The 21,110-nt window shown below is 40.1% G+C and overlaps 1 protein-coding gene across 2 annotated transcripts in view; it reads left to right on the forward strand.

Annotated features, from left to right (window-relative positions):
- Positions 1-11,016: 11,016 nt before the first annotated feature.
- Positions 11,017-21,110, forward strand: part of LOC108240356 (mannosyl-oligosaccharide 1,2-alpha-mannosidase IA) — a 168,263-nt gene continuing 158,169 nt past the window's right edge. Inside the window, exon 1 of one of the 2 annotated variants that reach the window (XM_017423754.3) lies at positions 11,017-13,277. In XM_017423754.3, coding sequence (XP_017279243.1) covers positions 12,759-13,277 — 519 coding nt within the window. In that variant the 5' untranslated portion in view covers positions 11,017-12,758. The remainder of the gene's footprint in view (positions 13,278-21,110) is intronic. The other variant, XM_017423755.3, reaches the window with a different exon arrangement.

Consider the following 21,110-nt stretch of genomic DNA (forward strand, 5'->3'; position numbering starts at 1 on the left):
CTAATTTTCTGATATGATGAATTTGAGATTTTCATTTGTTGTCATTTGTAATCATCAAAATTAAACGAAATAAACATTTGAAATATATGAGTTTGTATGTAATGTATGAATATAATATACAAGTTTCACTTTTTAAATGGAATTACTCAAATCAATCTACTTTTTCATGATATTCTAATTTTATGACCAGCACCTGTATTCTCTCTTCTCTGAATACCCTTTAAATGTCACCTTCCTTTCCTAACTCACATCAAAGTTCAGCTCAAACACGGGCATTCAACAGTCATGGAGACAAACTCAGCAGAACCTTTGCACAGCTTTGCGACTAACTACTAATCGATTAATCCTAACAGCTTGATGTGGTTCTGATCATCGTAATCATCTTTGTTTACCTGTACAACAACAGCTGGATCAGAAACATCCTTTACCCCTGTTGGATGGAGCTGAACCACTCTGAGTTTACATGCTTTTAGTGACATCCCTTCTGTTCGTGTGCTGATATTTATTTGGTTACCGAACAGAAACGTCACCTTTGGTACCCAGTTTACCTGCAGCAGCTGAAGGGAGCCATTGTTCCAGCTTCCTGACTGTTTCGAGGCGTGACGGCGTAATCTTTCCTGATTATCTTCCTTTCAAAAAGCTGAAATTGCATCAGAATAGGAGAAACCTGGAAGGGTTCTCTGTGCTTTGATTATTTCAGCTCTTCTTTAAAATGCTTTGACTACTAGAAGAGTTCTGGGATGTTTTGGTTGTGCACATTTCTCACAGAAATCAGTGAGTATTTACACATGTGCTCAGGGGATTTTTGTTTTTTTCTCTCCTTTTGTACTGATGCTGTATTTGTGTGTTTAGGATACCATAAAAAAAATCTGATCAAATTTAAGTTTCCTGTCAGAAAAATCAGCACGAGTTAAAGAATTCAGCCCAACTTTTGCTGAAAGTCTTTAAAAGCAAAAACAGTTTGAGAGAAAAGTCTGTTTTTATTCACTACGTCATCTTCTTTTTATAGTTTCATGAATGAGTGAGTCTGAACCGAGGAACAAGCTGCAGATACGAACCGTTAAGACTTTATTATCTTTAAAGATGCTTTCCAATTCGGCCATTTTGTTCTTCCGTAAACCTCAGTTTTAGTGTTGTTGTGGGGTTTTATCTAAAAGTGTTTACTGCAGGAGGGAACCAACCGCTTCGGTTTAGTTTGAAGAAAAGACGTTCCTGATCACTTCATGTTATTCCAAAGAATTTAGTTTCTCAAAAGAAAGAAAGAAACACTATTTTCATATTTTTCTTTTTCATACCAAATACATGTTTTTGGGGCAAACATTCTCAGAACATCTCGGAGAGTAATGTTTGGGACAAAACAAACTTTAATCTGAAGCCATACAGCCTTTAGAAGAACCTGTTTTCTTGAACACGCTGGATGTTTGTCGCTTCACCAGCATTTATTTGTTCTTGTTTGTATTTCTCTCTTATGATACTTTATGTGCTTTACAAGTTCAAGTGCTTCATGAAAAACGTTTCTCATTATCAGCTTTATGGGATATCAGCGTTTTGTGTTTCCCAGATGTGCGTTGTGTCGCTCTCACTGTGGGTTTTCCACATCATGTTTACTTGAATGGTGGAGTTCAAGCTCTGCCTCATGTTGCAGAAATAAACGAAATTTAATTAAACCAACTAGAATCAGCTCAACTCTTAAACTCAGTGACCTTAGACTGAAAACATTCACCTGGATAAAGTTAAATTACACCTCTAAGCGAAGGTCACGCTGATGTTTCGTGTTTTATTTTCAGTTAGTTTGGCTGGAAAAGGTTTGGAAACCTTTAGTTTCTAAGGACACAATAAAAAGGCTTTCAGTTGTAACAAAATCCCCCCAAAAAACAGTTTTAAATCAACCTTTTTATTGTTTTCATATGAAAACTAAACCAGATGTTTTTGAACTAAAATGATTTGTCACATGTGGGCAAAAACTACATTATATCCACTAAAACTATAAGATCTGTCTGTTCTGGGCTGATTATTCAACAGGCCGTGTCCACAGTGTGACGCGCTGTGTTGGACATCTGTCTCCAACATGTTGGTCCCTGCAGTGTCTTCGCTCCACCATCCGGTGTCTGTTTTTCTGCCTCGTTTACCTCCTCCCAGTTTGTCCGAACGGACTCCCATCGAACGCTTCGGTTTTACACCATAAAGAGCACTTTATTAAAGCAGAACCTTTATCTGAAAACGGTGACGATGCAGAGAGCAATAAAAGGCTTTATTTCAGCGTAAGCAGGGGACAGGAATGGACGTCTTACAAGGACGACGTGGCTGAGATTTAATGAGATTTCCCTTTTTAGTCATTCTGTCTTTATCTTTGATTTGCTGTTTGAATGTGTTGACAGTTTCCACACTGAAACGTTGCAATGGTTAAATACTTTATTTTCTATACATGGGAATATATTGTACAGGAAAAAAAGCAAAGAAAATTTATTATGTGATGTACAAATCAGAATCTGCTATATAAAGTGTGCTCTATATTGGTAATCAGCTTCCTCATGCCACTAAAACTAACACCCATCATGTAAAGTTTGTCAGCAGCTCTATTAAAGTTCTACTTTATAACACATTTGTGTCTGCGCCTCGTGATTAAACAGTTTATTTACACGAAACGTAGGGGTTATAGAGCAGCAGATGGGGTGGGTTGGATGTAATGAAGAAATATAGATCTGAGAGGTTTGAAAGAATAATGGAAATAATTCATTTTCACAAGAAAAGTTGGCTCTTTTGTGTTACACCAGCAGCAGGTGGGAGGTTAACAATTAAAGCTCTGACTTTTTCCTGCCCTACATATTTTTAATGAAATGTTTGATTTTTGGAGCTGTGAGTTGAGTTCATGTTTGCAACTGCAGATCAAAATTTACAAGCATATTGGAAAATTCAATCCACCCATTTAAAGTGTAGTGAAGAAGAAATGTAAATTTAAAAAATAACGAACTAAAATGACTTCTGTCAAGTTTCAAAAGCCTTAAAAATCGCATTCTTTGAGCAGAAGGATAAATCATTTCTGTGCATCTTCTCACTTTTTAACCTGCAGTAACACCTTCTGGTCAGGAGGGGGCAGTGCAGCTCAGTATAAATACAACATGGAGTCATTTGGTTCACATTTCCAAAACTGTAACATTAAATAAACAACATTCTTGTTGTAACGTAAAGACAATAAACTATTTGTGATGTTAAAATATAATTCTGCTCAGGTTGCGTTTAGGAAAACAAACCGTAGTCACTCTCTACAAGCAGCTTATTTATTCTACTTTTGTTTCTGTTAAAAATAAAATAACTCTTGTACCTCTTTTAACAAAGGCTTTACAATGACTCAGTGTAATATCTCAGAAATTCATGTGGTTTGTTTATTCACTGTGAATCTCGTAATCAATATTGCATAATATAATTTTCTGTCTGAGCCGCTCAGTAACCAATTAATTTTTTATCTGAGACTTAAATTGTTGGGATTGTTGTAATCTGTAAAGCCCTTGTTGATTTTAAATCATTTAGTTGATGCTGATCCAGAAGAATTAACAGAAAACAAACAGGATAAGCCTAAAATTCAAACAAACAGCAGTTCTGCTGTCAAAGATCTAAATTGACATAAAACAGCCTGGAGGGAAAATGGTTTTATGATTTTGGATAAGAAAATGTGCAACAACAACTCAACTTTATACTGCCTGAACAAAAACAAACCAGCAAAATATCAGGTTTAAACGGGAGCTGTTTTCCAACCTTTGGACGGCTGCTTTCTGCTGTCTCCATTATTAATGACAAGCTCAACTAAACACTAAGTGTTAGAGGATTTCTTTAAACTGCGTTAATGAATCCTAAAATAATCAGCTGGATAAATCTACTAATTGTCCATGAAGGCTCTAAATGTCTTCGTTTTATGCCAAATCCTTTTTACATCTTTACGACTCCAGGTTCAGGCAGGAGGTGTAGAAAGCAGCGTTTAATTCATGGTTTTGTGTTTTTTTATTATGCAAAGTAGAAGTTTACAGATCTGTTTAACAGATGAGCTGCTTTTTAGAATCAGCTCGTGTTTCTATATCGTGATGATGAGCTTCTAAAGCAGCACAGAGGGAATGTGCTGGGGTTTGTTTTTTTTTTAGAGCGGCTCCACGATTTACTAAAACTTATCCACCTCACAAACTATCAGATAACTATTAATGAGGCTTTAAGCTCTTTCTTTTATAGAACTGCCTTAAAATAAAAAAAAGATCTTAACAGCTGCTGAACAGAAGAGTTCAGAGTTTTAACCTCTTACTTGTTTCCACCTACATTGAGTTGAAATGAAGTTGTACAAAACAGGACAATCTGTTTTAGCAAACTAAAAAAATTGACAGAACCAGTAGAAAAAAAAGGTCTTTGTGCTTTTGACTTTACAAATCATTTTCACTTTAAATGACTGTTTCTAGTTTGTGTGTCGAATGGCTTTTTCACTTGAATGAGGCTCTTCTGTTTATTTTCTTTCGTGTTTACAGATCATAATTTAGGAATATTTAGTGCATTTTGACCTACAATCACCACTAAATGCTTAAAGTTTAGAGGTCATTTGCCAACTTTAGTCTCTTTAGTCTCCTGACTCACTTTAAAGGTTGTTGTAAGGTTTTGTCCTTTGGGTTAAATATTAGTTTTAATGCAACACAGATGTGTGAAAATGCAAAAATCTCCTGATGGTAAAACTTGTAGAACCTACTTGTACCAGCAGGTGGCACTATGTAACTACACAACCTCTGTGGATCCTAACAAGTGTCATCACTGAACAAACTCCACTTTTTCACCTTTAATTTCACAGCAGGAACAGTTTGTACACTGAACACGTTCTAGCAGGTTTAATCGGTGTGTTGGGGAGGGATTCAGGCTTTCTGTGGCCTCATTCCATCAGTTTAATGGTGTGTTTGCTATTGCATTCCCTCTCATTTACATGGCTCATATACCCCAACTACTGTAAGAGCTAATTGTTGTGTTCAGGCTTTGAAAACCTCAAACCATCTCACTGACGTTCCTTACAAATAAAAGCTCAGACTTTCAGCCTCTCCAGCTGTGCTTTGAAAAATGTTTTGGTTGCATAACAAGAGCTGTTTTGGTTAGGCGTTTAGTGGAGAGTGTCACGCCCGGGCTGCGTGCAAACAGCCGTTTGCTGTTTGCTTTGTCCAAGAAAGGAAGTAGACAAATGAAGCTGCAGCAAGAAAAGGCAACGCAGCCAAACTTGCTGCTCAGGTGGCTCCTCATCTGATGCCAAGTCTGAGCTGCTCTCTGATTCTGCTGAATCAAGAATGCAACAGGTTCATCCCTCCTCCAAAAAAAAAATGATTTAAAAATGCACACCCAGCACAGGACAAATAAATGTTTGTCAAAATACAAAAAAAAAAAAAAAAAAAAAACTTTTATTTTAACTGACTGATAAAAACACCTTTAAGTTGAAGTTTTCTTTAAAAAATTAATTTTTTACTTTTTTGTGCTTGCCTTTCAGCACATTTTACAGAGAAATGTTGCTCATTTTTTATTCTAAAACATTTATTTGTTACCTTGCAAGTTTGCAGATTTGATCTGGAAATGCAGCTGGAGTTTGTTGCAGCATCTGCAGCGCCAAGAGGAAATATTCTCCACCTGACTAATTTCTTCTGTTTTGGTTTTTCAGAAAAACAAATTTTACTATCACACAAAGAGAACCTGAAGAAACACAACATGCAGTTAAATTATGAATGAACTGATTTTATTTTATTTTTATGTTTTTTGGAAAGCTGAGTTCAGTTTCACTCACCACACTCAGACACAGCTCCTGGCAGACTTGTAGAGTCAAAAAAAAAAAAAAAAAATCACTGAAATGGAGCCATTATCCCCAAGTGCAGAAAACATGAAACAGCGGTGAACCTTCCCAGGAGCAGCCGGCCAACCAGAATTACTCCAAGAGCGCACCGATGACTCATCCAGGAGCTCCTAAAAGAAGCAAAAACAACATCTAAAACCCCGCAGACCTCACCTGCCTCAGTTAGGTCAGAGTTCACCATTCAACAATAAGAACGAGACAAAGGGGAAAAACAGCCTCCATGGGAGACTTCCAAGACAAAAATCACTGCTGACCAGAAAAACCCCCACAAAGGCCCATCTCACATTTACCATAAAACACTTTGAAGATCTCCAAGACTTTTAGGGGAAATATTCCTTGGACTGAAGGGACAGAAGTGGAACTTTTCTGGAAGGTCTTTGTCCCGTTATCGGCGGTAAACTTCTAGTGCATTTCAGAAAAAGAACATCAGACCATCAGTCAAACATGGCAGTGGCAGCTTGATGGTCTGGGGCTGCTTTGCTGCTTCAGGACCTGAACGACTTGCTATAATAACCATGAATTTTGTTCTCTACAAGAAAACCCTGAAGGAGAATTTCTGTCCGTCAGTTTGTGACCATAACTCAGGTCCTGCAGCAGGACAACAATCCAGAGCACCGCAGCCAGTTGTTGATGCCAAGGGTGGCTCAACCAGTTATCAGGTTTAGGGGACACTTTTCCACAAAGAGCCACATCGGACCAAACCTTTGTTTGATGATGAAACATGTAAGTGTGACAAAAAAATAAAATAAAATCTGTAAGGGGGAATACTTTTTCACAGCGCTGTAGATTCTGTTTATGCAACAATATTGAGACATCAACAATAATATGAATACATTTTGCTTGTATTTCTTCCATATCTTACTTAACAGGACCTAAACAGGATATTATAACCAGCAACATTCTGTTGCACATTGTCACAGCACTACGACTTCAGTTAAACATCTCCTTCCATCCCAGAATACACTCAGCTTCAGCAAACCCTCAGAAGTCTTTTGAACTGAGCTGCCAAGTCACATCTTGTCTCTCGACCCTGAATTTATTCAGGTTCAGTGAGGGCTGTGCCTCTGCAGTATGCTTCGTCAGGCCTTGTATATCTTTATCATCATGCATCAAGGTTTGCACCTGAAACTGAGCCCTGATACTCGTGGCTTTGCATCAAACAGCCTGCCAGGCCACACTTTCCTGCGTCAGAAAATGCTCTGCAGCAGTGCTTCAAAAAAAAAAAACCCAAAACAAATAGTAAGCACGGTGACATTATTAATCCGGACACACTGGCATGGGCTGATTCTTCTCCGCCGGTTGTTTGATGTATTAGAACGAGCAGAACACAGAGATGGACTTTTTCATTGGCATCTCGGTTGATGAATAAAACATCAGAGTTGGAACAGAATTGAATTTTTGAACGCAAGAGCAAAACGGTTATGGCCCACAGGACACTTTACAGTCTGTGACCCTCTGCAGAAAGTGTTTTAAAGACAGTCAGCTGTTTTCACGGCGTCCTGCATGCACAAGGAGAAACTTAGAGGCCATTATGTGAGTTTTACAAGTCCCAATTATCTCTGACTGGAAATGCAAAGCTCGCTCTCGCAGCGTGTTGCAAAAAGGGGCAGAAAATGGTAGCGCCCGCTCCCTCGTGTTTTTCAGAATCACTCCCAAATGATAAAGCATGAGTCGGTCTGATTACAAAGCCCAGCTGAGGGATGCGTTCCCATTAACTGCTTGCGAATATTTTCACACAGAGTGCCAGATTCCTCTCACTTTGCTTCCTGCCAAAGTGATGTCTGTACACGGAGCATCGGGGCGGCAGCGTGTTGAGCAATGAGCTGACGAGGATGCTGCGTGTTAGTGGAGCCAGTGCTGTGGAGTCACAGCTTCACAGGGGAGAGCAAATGTCCTGTGCACCAGAAATGTCCTTTTGTGGGGGGATATTTGTGTTGTTTGTTTTCCTGTGGACAAAGTGCCTGTGCTTCGGTGTCACCCTTGCCTGTTGGTAGCAGTGACAGTGCATCGCCCCGCTCATCTATCCCGGTGATAAAGTGGGCTGTCACTGACCAGCGCAGCTCCATGCAAGAGCAATGAGTGGACTCATGTAGAACTTGGCATTTTGAGAAACCCCAATCTGATGTGTCTATTAGGCTGTTACAAAAAGGAAGGAGGTGGTATTTCATTTAGTTAGAATTGGAATAAAATGTTAATCATATTCATGATGGAATGTATTCATGCATTTTGTTACTTTTTTAGCAGCAAATTTTAAACCTACAGCTGTAATCTTATAATATATGTTTAATAAAATGATATGATTAAGGTTCAGGCAGAGGTTTTCAAAGTGAAAGTGTAAAACTCTCCTTAGATAGAGTTTAAAAGATGCTTTTTACTTGGATTTACTAAATCCTGGATGCATACAAAGACCACAATGATGACACTGTTGAATTATATCCCCATTTAGAAAATGATACCCAGATACTGCTGTTTGACTACTGATTACAAATTTATTTATTTTTTTATTTCTATTCATTAAGCCTGTTCCTGAAACAGATAAGAATCTATTTTACACTTTGGACACATCTGGATTTATGGTAAAATTGATGCTGCAATTACTTTCAAGGTTTTAAGGCAAGTTTTTAATTGTCTTTTCTTTGTTGTTTTACATAAATATTATGGTCAGAATATTAGAAACCCTCCTGTGAAAAGACATTGGAACAGTCCACAAATTATTACCTAGTTTGTAGATTAATAGCTGCATAAAACAAATGCAAAAAAACATACAGACAGCCAATAAAACTGTCCTTTTGTCAGTGATGAAACCCCCTAAATGCTTCAAAGATGCGTCTACTCCCAGAGGAAGTACTGTTGGATCCCAAACAAAAAAGGCTAATTCAACAGTTCTGTCCTTTCCCTCTGTTCTCCCTCCTCTCTGTTACAAAACGATCCGGTAAAAATGACTCAATAGTGACTATTCAGAGCCAAATGGAATACAAATGAGCTTCAAGTCCTGAAATATGTACAAAATAAAACGCCTGATGAGTTTTACGCCTCATTAGATCTGAATTAGTATTGTTTATTTGTGGAGACAGAAGTTTTCCCAAAAAACGCTCAGGTCTGTGTTTTTCTTTTATCCGGATGGAGGAAGAAAATAATTCTAGCAGCAACAGATAAGACTCTGGCGGTGTACGTTAAGCGTAGCCTGAGAAAAGTTTTAGGCACAGAAACTCAAATGGAGGCCTTTGAATGGGTAAAGGAGTTGAAAGGTGGGGCTTAAATTGATTTTCTATTATAGAATAATTTCCTGACTTTGGTGCCCCTAAAGGCTCGCTGCATTCAGAGGCATTACTTTAATAGTGCTGTGCAAGCTTTTCACTAATGGCCAACTTATCTGCTCATCCATCTTATTTAATCTCTAGGAACACTCTGTTTACAGTTCAGGTTACATTCAGCTCGTGTAAATATGATTTAAAAACACACACCCCTAATCCCCTTGTGGACACCTCAGCCTAAGCTTAGTGTTGCTCAAACACAGGTTCCGAACATTCAATACTGTGATTTGAAGGGCTGAGTCTGAACTCCTCTGAACTTGAATTTAAGCATTAAAGATTGACAGCAAGCCCAACACACGATGCGCTGCATATCCCTCAGCAGCAGGTGCCGGTTTATTGATGGAGATGTTGGCATGCAAGCTGCTGAGATGACATGTAAGCTCAGTAACTGCTCAGGCATGGAGATGATTTCAGAATAATCTTCGTGGCTGAACTCCCACCTGCAGGTAAAGACAGCGTTTCACCTAAAAAATGATAAAATGATCCCAGTTTTTTCTGCCGAGCTGAGAATTGTTCTTATAATTCTTGCATGTACGTCATGAGTCATTTGTTCTCTCAAACATGTTATAATTTCCAACATATATAGAAAACAACATGAACAATAATAAGAAAGTTAAGTTCAAGCTGTGTGAAAATAACTGTGAAAACCTTTCAATGAAAGTCAAATTAATAAATCTGTAAAAACAAACAAAAACATATGAGCCCTACTTTCAGTTAGGTGTTGATAAAAAAAAAAAAAAAAGACAAAACAATAATAAAAAAAATATAAAAATAAAAAAAAACAACTTTAAATCCTTCAAGATGTTTTCACAACACTTACAACTGCTTTGAATGCATGTTCAGGCTAATAAAAGTTTATTTTTTTCAATCTGGTATAAAAGAAACTATCTGTGACACAAAAACAAAGCCTGACATATATATTCTGCAGAATTTTGTTTCACTTTTAATCTTGACTGAAGCCAGTGTTGCACCATTTCTGCTAGCTTGACATAAAACTTAAAGGAATCTGAACTGAATTTAGATATAGCTATATAAATCATAAAATAAATTAGAACTGGGTGACAGATGGGAGCCTAATTGACCTTGACTAGATAAAATGAACAAAATTATAAATGGAAAGCTCAGAATTTAAATCAAAGTTTTGAGCAGATGTTGTATCACATATTCTAATTAGCTTAAATTTGCAATGCTAGAAGCTTAAAAAGACCAATTCTATGCTCATTTTACTGTGTATTTTTTTCAGTAAGGTAGAGTATATATATATGTAAATATCTTCACAAATTGTTTAATTGTTATGTTATTTTTGACTTTTTGTCCGTGAGCTAAAATTATTGCTAACTAATATGAGGCTAACTGTTCAGTAATGCTAATCTAATCCCAGGTGCAAGAAAATCTCTTTTAAAGTTACAAGCTACTTAAAATTTGAGAGCTTTAAAATATGATGGATTGTCTTTAAAACCTAAATGTTGAATGACTATTGCGTCACATCCGGTAAATAGCTAACATTTATGACGCCATTACCCTAAAGCCTTTTTTTGTGCTCATTCTACTGTGTATTTTTGTTTGAGTGACGTAGTATAGTTTGAAACTTTGTAAAATATATTCATAAACTGGGTGTTATTTGTTTTTTTATTCTTGAGAGACGCCAAAAATTTTGAGAAACTTTATTGTACATAACAAACAAAGGCAACGTCATTAACTTCATGCTTATCATATCACAGGTGCAACTTAAGACTCATAGGTAACAAACATGTTCCTTTTGATAAAAAATAGTTGACTTTCTCTGAACTTGTTTATAAACAATTTAAAACTGTAAGAGTTTGTTATTTAAACATAAATTTGAAGCAGCTGTTGCAAATGAGCAGACTATGCGTCACATCCGGAAGTTAGCTAAACGTCGCAACGCCAATTAACACAAAAAGTCTAATGTTATACCCATTTTACTGCGTTTTTTTTGTTTCAGCGATTTCAATTAACAGTTTCTTCGTGAACTGGGTAAGTTTGATGTCATTTCAGATTTATTTATTTATTTTTGCCTCCTTGAGCGCTTCTAGATAAAGTTGTTGCTAGCCTGATGCTAACTGTCCTGTAATGCTAATCCTACCGCAGGTGCAAGAAAGACTCAACGAGTGACAAATAATTGAAAAGAAAATTATAACTCGTAGTGCCTTTATTCAAGCGCGTTTCAGAAGATGGTTAAAAACGTCAGGGCTTGATAAGAACAAGGCAAGCTTTTAAATAGCTTATTTTTTCTGTGTTTATTCGTCTTGTTTTGAAACATCTGCAACAGATGTGTTCATCCTCCTCAGCTCTTCCAGGATTAATCACGGGCGTTTTTTCTTCCTCTGGGTTGTAGATGTCATGTCAACATAAAGAGTGGTTTTTGCCAAACGGGTTCACTGTGTTGTGATAAGCCGCCGTGAATATCCATCAAGAAATCAGACCAACCCACTGGATTGTCGAGCAGTGGACCATTTCGCGCCCCCTCCTCCTCCTCCTCCGTCGTCTACTCTTCCTCACCCTGCCTGCACTATATGTTACATTTCCAGCCCTCTCCTCTCGCTTTTCCACGCAAGCGGACGTCCACGGCACAGCTGCGGCGCTCACAGCGGCGGGTACCGGGGAGCGACGCGGCGGACGGCGGCTGTCTCCGCCTTTTGTTGCACGCCGGCGGACCGGATGCTTGATTCGGTCCTTCTGCGGATCTGGATCGGGGCTTAGGGGAACTTCGCATGGGACAAAACCCGCCTTCTCCTACGTCTGCCAGCGATTTGTTTCGCCTGGCGTGTTGACGGCGGCGGAGAGGAGGAGGAGGAGGAGGAGGAGGCGGCGGAGGGGGGGAACCGGAGAGGCTGCCGGAGGAGCGCAGTTGACGGGGATGAGACATGAATATACACGCGTTTTCCCGTCCACCAGCTGATCGGAATACAGAGGCGAGCGAAACGGCTCGTCGCCTGGCTCCTTGAGCTCAGGGGCAGCTTGGGATGCAGCAGCGTGGCTCTCTTCAAACGGAGACGAGGAGGAAAAAAAAAGATGCTGTGATGTTCGCTTTGCACCGCGGGGCGATGCGTTTTCCACCACCTGAGCGGCACCATGCACTGAACCACAACTTAGTTTAGATAGATGGCACGGCGTCTCGTTGCCTCACGTGGAAGCGCGTCTATTCCCGAGCCCGCCGTGTGCTCGGGCGACCCAGTAACCCCCGCATCCAGCTCGGTGTTCCCAGTAAACGCCGGAGCCGTCGAGCCCCGCGGGTCTGAGCCTCATGATTTACAGTTCGGACTCGGATCCTGCGCTCCGTTGATGTCAGCGATGATAAACCGCTCCGGCGCCGAGCCGCCAAATGGTTTCTTGTGAATTACAGAAGTAGGCAGGCCTAACGTTCGCTTATGCAAATCCCAATCGATAGCGAGATAAGGACGGCTGTGGCTGGCTGTTTCCTCTGCGAGTGTCACGGGGGGGTGTTTGGAGTCCCGCATATTTAGGTTTTACACAAGCCTCCAGGCGGCAGAGACGCTGCTCGCTGGGGAGCAGGAACTGTCAGAGCACCGCGGACTAAGGAAGGCAGCGTCTCCACAAAAAAAGTTTCAATGGTTTTCCGAAAGTTGCCCGGTGTCTCGGCATCGGGCATGGGTCTGCGCCTGTCCCAGAAGTTCGTCTTTTTGCTCTTTCTCTCGGGTTTGGTCACGCTGTGTTTCGGAGCCCTCTTCTTTTTGCCGGACTCCGTCCGACTAAAGCGCATTTTTCTGTCCAAGACGGAGGTCCAGCCGGTCACCGTGGGCTCCGAGAACGACGTCAGGGAGCACCCGAAAAGACCCAAGGAGCAGGAGCACCTGCGGGGCCTGACCCCGGCCAAGGGAGAGACGGGCACCAAGTCCAAGAGCCCGAACCGCGAGGAGACCGAGGCTGGGGGCAAAGCACAGGAGGACCTGACTCTGCCCAGGTCCAAGACGGAGTCCGCCTCGCAGAAAGCCACCTCCACCGGCACCAGCTCGGATACCTTCAGCTTCAAGAGGTTCCAGAGGTGCCTCCTTAAACCCCCTCTGGGCAGAGACGACGGCAGGCCCGCCGACCCGCAAAGCAACGAGCGTCGGGAGAAAGTCAAGGAGGTGAGGCTCGTTCACATGCTGTGTTTGTGTGTCAGGGGCTGAGCAGGAGCTGAACACAAATCGGAAGGAATTTCAACAAACAGGAAACTCAGACAGTGCTGCAAACCACAGTGATGCAAGAAACACAGCTGCCAATATAGCCTGTAGGCAGTTTTTGTAGTTGAGTAAGTAAATGTTAGTTCTGCTGTTTGAATGAAGGCTAATCCTGTTTGAAACATCAATTCCTTGTTCTAATGCACAAGCAGACATTTATACCTAATACCACATACCACAGTCAGTCAAATATACAGATGTAGCTGTCATTTTATTTTAATAATGAAGGCAGGAAGCTTAATTAATTCTTCTTTCTATACCTGAGTGTACAGATTCTAGTAAAATGAAAAGTCCAAATGATCCCTATTATTGCCCGCCGGGGAAGGCGATAGTGTTTTCGCCCATTTGTGTTTGTGCGTGCATACATTTGTCTGTAGCGTTAGCAAAATATCTCATGAACCAGTGGACAGATTTTAATGAAACTTCCAGAAAAGAAATGATTGGATGTAAATCTACAACTGATTAACTTCTGGAGTCAACCCAATCCACAATGGCCGCCACAGCTAACCAACCTTAGCTTCTGCCCCACTAAATTCAGAGGAGCGTTCGTTAATAATTTCATTAACGTATGCTAAATGTTTAAACTCCATCCCCTTCTCATCATAAGATGATCTCAGCAGGAAAGGGCGGCGGGTGATATGCATTCCTTCAAAGACTGCTAGGCTTTTAACTTCTAACTCTTAAACAAGGAAGTTGTATCCTTTAGAACCAGTTTTTTTTTTTATTCCTGTAGCTGTTAACTCTCGCTCTTTAAGGTCACTTCTGCTCGTAGCCGTAGCATTGCTGTCTCCCTCATACAATCGCCTGCAAATGATACGACTGTGTGCAGTGACTCTCTGGCCAGGAGCTCTTCAAGCTGTGTGCCATCCTTTGTTGAGCCCCGTGGCACCAATAAGGGCTCCGGAGTGGTAGCGTCTGTGGATCACACATCTGTACCCACTCAAGGCAAGTCAGGCTGGTGAGGGGGTTGGAGGCAGAAGGAGTGCGATGGGAGGTCGGTCGTTGTGCCGGCGCTTCCAGATGGGTTTTAGCCTTAGCATGTGACACGGATAAGTCCTGTTGTCGCTCTCACTCCGAGCCTGGTGTCACCCTCTCACGCTGCTCTCATGCCTCATACCTAGAGGTGATGTGCTACATGGTGGCTGAGACGTCAGAGGACAAAGGGTTATTTGCCCTCGTGCTCTGAACTCCACTGACTCAGTTTCTCTGTTTGATGCTCTTTCAAGTAAACAGAGTCTTGGTCTGCTCATATGAGCAGCGACATTCTCAGTTGTTGTCTGAGTAAAATTTTTATTTTCAACATGTTCTCACCTAATCACTTGAAGCTCATTAAAGGGGACACATGCAGACATAATTAGTTTAACTTCATAGTCCTAATCTCTTTGTGTAGTTGTATTTTTTTTACTTTTTTTGTACAGATTCCATCCTCTGGAGCATGTTGTCTGTAGTACAGCCTTTTTGTTTTCCTGAAGGTTTATATTCACTCTGCAAGCAAAAGCGGACATGTTGTGGTTTTCAGCTCCGTCTAGATTTACTAATAAAAAAAAGTAGCTAACATTAACCTTTTTTTTCCCTTTTCAACAGTTTTGACATATATGTACTCAATAAATCAGAATATCATCAAAAAGGATTATTTTTTTCAGTAATTTAGTTCATATAGATTCATTATGCAGAGAGTTAAATATTTTAAGCTTTTACTTCTGTTAAATTTTGATTCTCAAGGCTTGCAGCCATGAAAACCCAAATTTCAGTTTCCTAGAAAATTAGATTATTATATAAGACTTATAGAAATATAATAAAAAGGATTTTTATTCCAGAAATGTTGTTCAGCTGTACTGTGTATGCACTCAGTACTTGGTCAGGGCTCCTTTTTCATGAATTACTGCATCAGTGCAGTGTGGCATGAAGGCAATCGGCCTTCACTGCCGAGGTGTTATAGAAGCCCAGGTTGCTTTGATAATGGCCTTCGGTTTGGCTGCATTGTTGTGCTTGGTGTCTCATCTTTCTCTTGACAAGGCCCCATAGGTTCTCTGTGGGGTTTGGGTCAGGGCAGTTTGCTGGCAGGTCATGCACAGTGATATCATGGTCAATAAACCAGGTATTTGTACTTCTGGCCGTGTGGGCCGGTGCCAAGTCCTGCTGGAAAATGAAACCATGGTCTCCATAGAGCTCATCAGCAGAGGGAATCATGAAGTCCTGGTAGATGGCTGCTCTGACTTTGGACTTGATAAAACTCAGTGGACTAATAGCAGCAGTTAAGATGGCTCCATAATTAATCAGTAACTGTAGAAACTTCACAACTAGAACTCAAGCAGCTTGGATTGTTTTGTGCCTCTCTACTTTTCCTCTAGAAATAAATCAAAATATACTTTCATCTGAAAAGAGAACTTTGGATCATTGAGCAACAGTCAAGTTTTATTTATTTTTTTTGTCCTTTGTCCAAGTAAGACGCTTCTGACATTGGTTCAAGAGTGGCTTGAAACAAAGAACGTGACAGTTGAAGCCCATGTCCTGGATTCATCTGCAGCTTTAGTCCACGTCTCATCATCTGTTGCTTTTGTGCAATGATCTAATTCTCTGAGAAACTGAATTTTAGGTTTTCATTAGCTGTAAACCATAATCATCAAAATGAACAGAATGGACTCTTAAACTACGTTACTCTGTGTGTAATGATTCTGAGTTTTACTTTTGAATTTAATGACTGAAATTAACTTTTTTATGATATTCTAAATTATTCAGATGTACCTGTATAATTCTCCAAAACTCAAAGCTTTCTATGTAGTTCAGTGTTTTTGTCATCCGTCTTCCAGTTCATATTGTTTGCAGCTCTAAATTCAGTTGTTTTCTTTCTTTTTCCTACTGTAATGGAATGCAGAAAGACACCCCCCCCAACCCCACCAACTCACCACAAGCCAAAAAAGGGTCTGGTATGGCCCACTGAGTGCTTCAGTGCCTAAACTGTGAATGGGCATCCTTTTTCTAAGCTGCCAACAACAAGAAAGCAGACTCCCCACCTTCTTTCTCTGTGTGTGCATCCACTGCCAAGACAGGGTGAAACAAGGGACAATGACTGCCTGATCACACATCACAAATGTTAAAAGGCAACCCTCAGGATGCCAGCCAGTTCTCCCAAAGTTGCCAAGGTGTTGTATACTTATTCCAGCAAATGCCTGCAGAAGCCATTCACCTTCAAAAGTCCCCAGCAGGATAAAAATGGGAGTAATTTTCATACAATCTCCTATTTGTAATTCTGTGATGTTTTTTTTTTCTCTCCTCGGATTTGCCTGCATGCCTACTTTGCTGCCTCACTGGCTCTGGCAAAGAAGTTGGATAGCAGGAACTGTACCACAAAAATGCACCCCCACAGCAACAGGAGGGTGTCTTTTTTGGCATGCATGTTTTGTTGATGATGTCCTTTAGGCTAGTACTTGGAGTGTGGAAGTCGAACATGAAATGCAAAGAGGGAACCCATTTAAGAAAGAGAGGAAAAAAAAAAGTTGAGTAAAAGGATGTCACAGAATGATGGTGAGCTGTGTGGCTTGGAGAACTGGAGCTCATTCACAGACTGAAGCCTGCATATCTCTGTCTTCTGTTGGTCTCCACAACGTCATACATCAAAAGAGAAGGGTGCATCTAAAGGCTGTATCTGTGAAGTCTGAGATTTGCTCTCTCCTTCGTCCACTGAATGTTTCACAGAGATATGGCGGCGCAGTCAAATGAGGGCCTTTTTGCTTGAGGAAATTGGAAAGTACTGTATAATGTGGCGTCTAACATATGATGCATTTGAAAGGGGAAGACACTAACAGAGAGGAGGAGATGGAGCTGACAGCTGAGCTCTGCAGAGGGAGGACAGACTTTCTGCTCTTTCTTGTGGCAGATCCTCTTCCAACGGAGCAATAAAAGGCTTCACAGCTTTTTGTGCTCTGTAAGTGTGTGTGTGTATACATACACTCGCTTAGCTGATGGAAAACTTGGGTAGAAATGTGGAGTTTGAGGGTTATCGCCACAAGTCTTGTCTGTTTTTACTCATCCAGTTTTGAACCTCCTTGTATCGCTGTTTTGACCAACATTAGTCATCTGTGTGTGGGGGTGGGGGTGTTTTGCTTGTAACCTACAACAATGAGCAGACTGTTTTCTTTTAATGGAACTCTCTAAACAGAGGCTTGAGGAAAATGTTTTGATGAGACTGTTCACCTCACTGACGTCACTTTTCTGCCCTTTTCAACTTTCAGAAAAATAAACAGCCGTGGGGAACTTTTTTCCATGATATTCTCTAATTGCATATTTTTGCAACAGATGTGCAGAATTCGTATAATTTTGGGTGCTCTTTAAAGTTTTTTTATTTATTTTTTAACTGATCTTAAATAGAAGAACTTCTGTAGAGATCAGATTTTATGTGGACACATTTCTGACTATGATGGTTTGTTGTGGAAATCAGAATCAAGAGCAGATGTGGCTGAAACATACTGAGGCATTATTGGAGGAGCACATTTTGATGGTCCTCTCCATACCAGAGTTTAAATCAATTTCTTTTCTGTTTTTTGAAACCTTGTAAATTGTATTTAGATATGCTCTTGAGGCAGACACAGTAACATAAAGTGATTTGTAGACTGTCAAATGATTTGTTTTGAAGCTTAATTGGAGAAAGAAATGTCTTGTCTTCACCTCACACATGCACAGACACACAAACCTCACACGAAACCTCGAATAGGTGATCTTGTAGCTGGGCTTGAAATCCCCTTAGAGGCGTAATGACCAGAGAGTGGGGCGACTGTCTGAATAAAATGCTGCTGGTAAGCTGGCACCTCCTAGCCAGCTCAGAGCGCCGTGAACTCCCTCCACCCCTCGTTCCCCCTGCTGCTTCCTTTCCTCCAAGTCAGATATGCCGAACAGCGTTTTGTCTGAGCCAGGAAAATGGCCTCTTGCTGAGTGAGAAGATAGAAACGGAAGGTGAACAGAATCTTAAGAAAAGGCTCACACTCTCCCAGTATTCCCACAAAGCTGGAACATTTGTGCTTTTCCTCTCCGCTGAGGATGCTTTGCAGAAATGTCAGAGGCTGATGTTTGAAATGTAAGCTCATCGTTGTCTTTGGTTTGTTTATGTGGGGGAGTGAGCTGCCAGGCCCCTCTGGATATTGATATATCGTGCAAGTCAATGGCAGCAGAGGCAGATATTATCAGCTGCTCAGTGCTGTTTGGTTTTGTTGCTGATGTTCTCTGCCACACATGGAGTATTTTGTTTATTTTTGAGAAATATTCCTAAAAATGTTGATTTTTTTTTATTTATTTATTTTTTTCCTTCACAAGGAAAAATGTAAATCAGTTTAATGACACCGTATCATGTCAGAATGGAGAAAAGGTCAGTGGGAGTGTTAGCAGCTGAAGTAAACAACATGCCAAACACCTGAACAACAATACAGTATATATGAGTAAATGACTCAGAGATTCATTGTACATCTGAACAGTTGTTTAAACCAGTGGTTCCCAAACTTCTTACAAGGCTTACCACCTCAGAAGCTTTTAAACAACAACCTACTGTGATAAACATATAAAAAACAGTAGTACAAGCTTATACTCATTTGATATAAACAAGCAAACTAGCCAAACCCCAAGCCTTAAGACTGACAGAATGGCAAAGTTTAAGATGTGAAGATTCAATGCATTTGTTGCTACAAACGGCACCACATATGCTGCTTTAGGCTCTTCTTCTGTTCCACAAGAACTAAATACAAAGTTGAGACAATTTTCTTCAGATTTATTGCAATTTTCTTGAACCACATTTTTTTAAAAGCTGTTTCTACTTTTTAGCTTTACATCACAGTTCAGTTTATGATGGTTAATTATCTTGTTTTTAACTTGTAAATTGATACCAGAATTTCTCCTGAGAACCGCTGAAGGAATCTTGAGTACTACCAGTGGTACTTGTACCACAGTTTGAAAACCCCCAGGCTTTAACAACTAACTTTGATACATGACTGAGCAGTGTTTCAATGGGAAAGTAAAAACACTGATATTTATACTTTCTTCTTAGGTCAGACACAGTCAGATATTGTTATCACAGATAAACATGTCTTCCTAATGTTTGCAGACATTCTGGCTCTGATCAGAATGCCTTTGACATTTTTGTCTCCACTCTGGGACATCGTGGTGCTATTTTTTTATTTTGCCAGCTGATATTCACTCTAATTTATTTAACATTATCAGTAAACATCCGTTATTTCAGGAAACTGGGCTACTTTCTGATAGTAACATGGTTATAGTCCAAACCCAATGACGTTTTAGTTTTGTTTGCAATTATTCAGACTTCTGCAATGAGTGGAAGAAATACTGCCTGAGAGACACTGATGCAATGTACCAGTTAAAGGGCAACATTGCCTTCAGATTCTTATTTTTAGTTGTAGTGATTGATGCTCTGTCTTCAGCCGAGTGATTGTCAGGAGTGTTCTTTGTGTAGCTGGAAAGTTGAAGGTTGAGGTGGTATTGACATTTGTGTGGTCCTCTGAATCATGTTTTCAGATGTAGTTTTCTTGTTCTTCATAGCGCTCATTCTGAGGTGACATTTGAGGTGGTTGTAGATATTGTTAGTGTTAACATTGCTGCGACAACAATAAAACACTGCTTAGATATGACAGAATTTGTTCATCATTGTCAGACTTAAAGCTGACAAAGCTTGACATGAAGGGATGTTTTCCTTTTTTCTGCACTCCAAGTTATGTCATCGCTGTTGCCACAGATTTCCCTCAGCTGTGCTTGTTTTTTTGTTTTGTTTTAATTGTGTGTCTGATTCCAAAAGAGCTACCTAGTTGAGGTCTGCCTGCTTGTTATGTCACATGAATGAAAGCAGAAATGAATAAATGAAAAAGAAAGATGACAGAAATGCCTGAGTTGTATGATCTCTGGTGACATTATAGATTTTAGTCCCATTATTATATGTAAATGTGAACAATCAAAATGACTGCTTTAGCATTTGATATTATTTTTTTAAAATGAGCAAATAAATGCACCATAAATTGAATAAGTGAATTGCATGGATGGATAGGCAGATAGACGAAGTCAAAAACATTATTGCCCTCTGCTGAAAGGCGAAGGTGGGCCATACCAACCTTCACTTTTGCAGTATACTCATGTGGAAAAAGATCTGTTTTCCTGCACATTAGTTACTTGCTGTATTTAAAGATACATACATACAACCCATTTAATTCTGTCAAGTTTACCATTCAGTTTGATTGTTGAGTTAACCATTAAGTGCTGGCTTTTTACTATTATTTTCGAGCTACATGGGAGTTTTACCAAGTTGCAGAGTCCAACAATTAAGTTTAATGTGTTACAGTTTTATGTGACAGCTGAGGGGTTCTGGGTTTGAGCCTTCTGGGCAGCCGAGGCTTTTCTGTGAGAGTTTAAATGTTTTCCTTTTGTCTTGAGTTGATTATCTGCAGATGAGCTGCTTTTCTCCAACAGGAGTTTGATACGTTTTTCTCTCTTTGCCAGACAGAAATTTATGTTGAATTGCTCTCATTCTCCCAGACGCGTAGCTATGATTTTATTTAGTCACTGCAGCTGCTGCTATGAATGAGTGGTCACATGATGATATATGTTGATACTTTCATTTCTCTTTTTTGCTGTACCCTTAAGCTAATAACACCTTACTTGTGCAGACGTGGCTAAAAAAAGGTTTTAACGGTTATGCCTCAAGTCCTGAACACAGTTGACCCGAAATGTCAGATATCTACATTCAAGAGA

The sequence above is a fragment of the Kryptolebias marmoratus genome, linkage group LG16 (genome assembly GCF_001649575.2).
Source record: "Kryptolebias marmoratus isolate JLee-2015 linkage group LG16, ASM164957v2, whole genome shotgun sequence".
Classification (NCBI taxonomy): domain Eukaryota; kingdom Metazoa; phylum Chordata; class Actinopteri; order Cyprinodontiformes; family Rivulidae; genus Kryptolebias; species Kryptolebias marmoratus.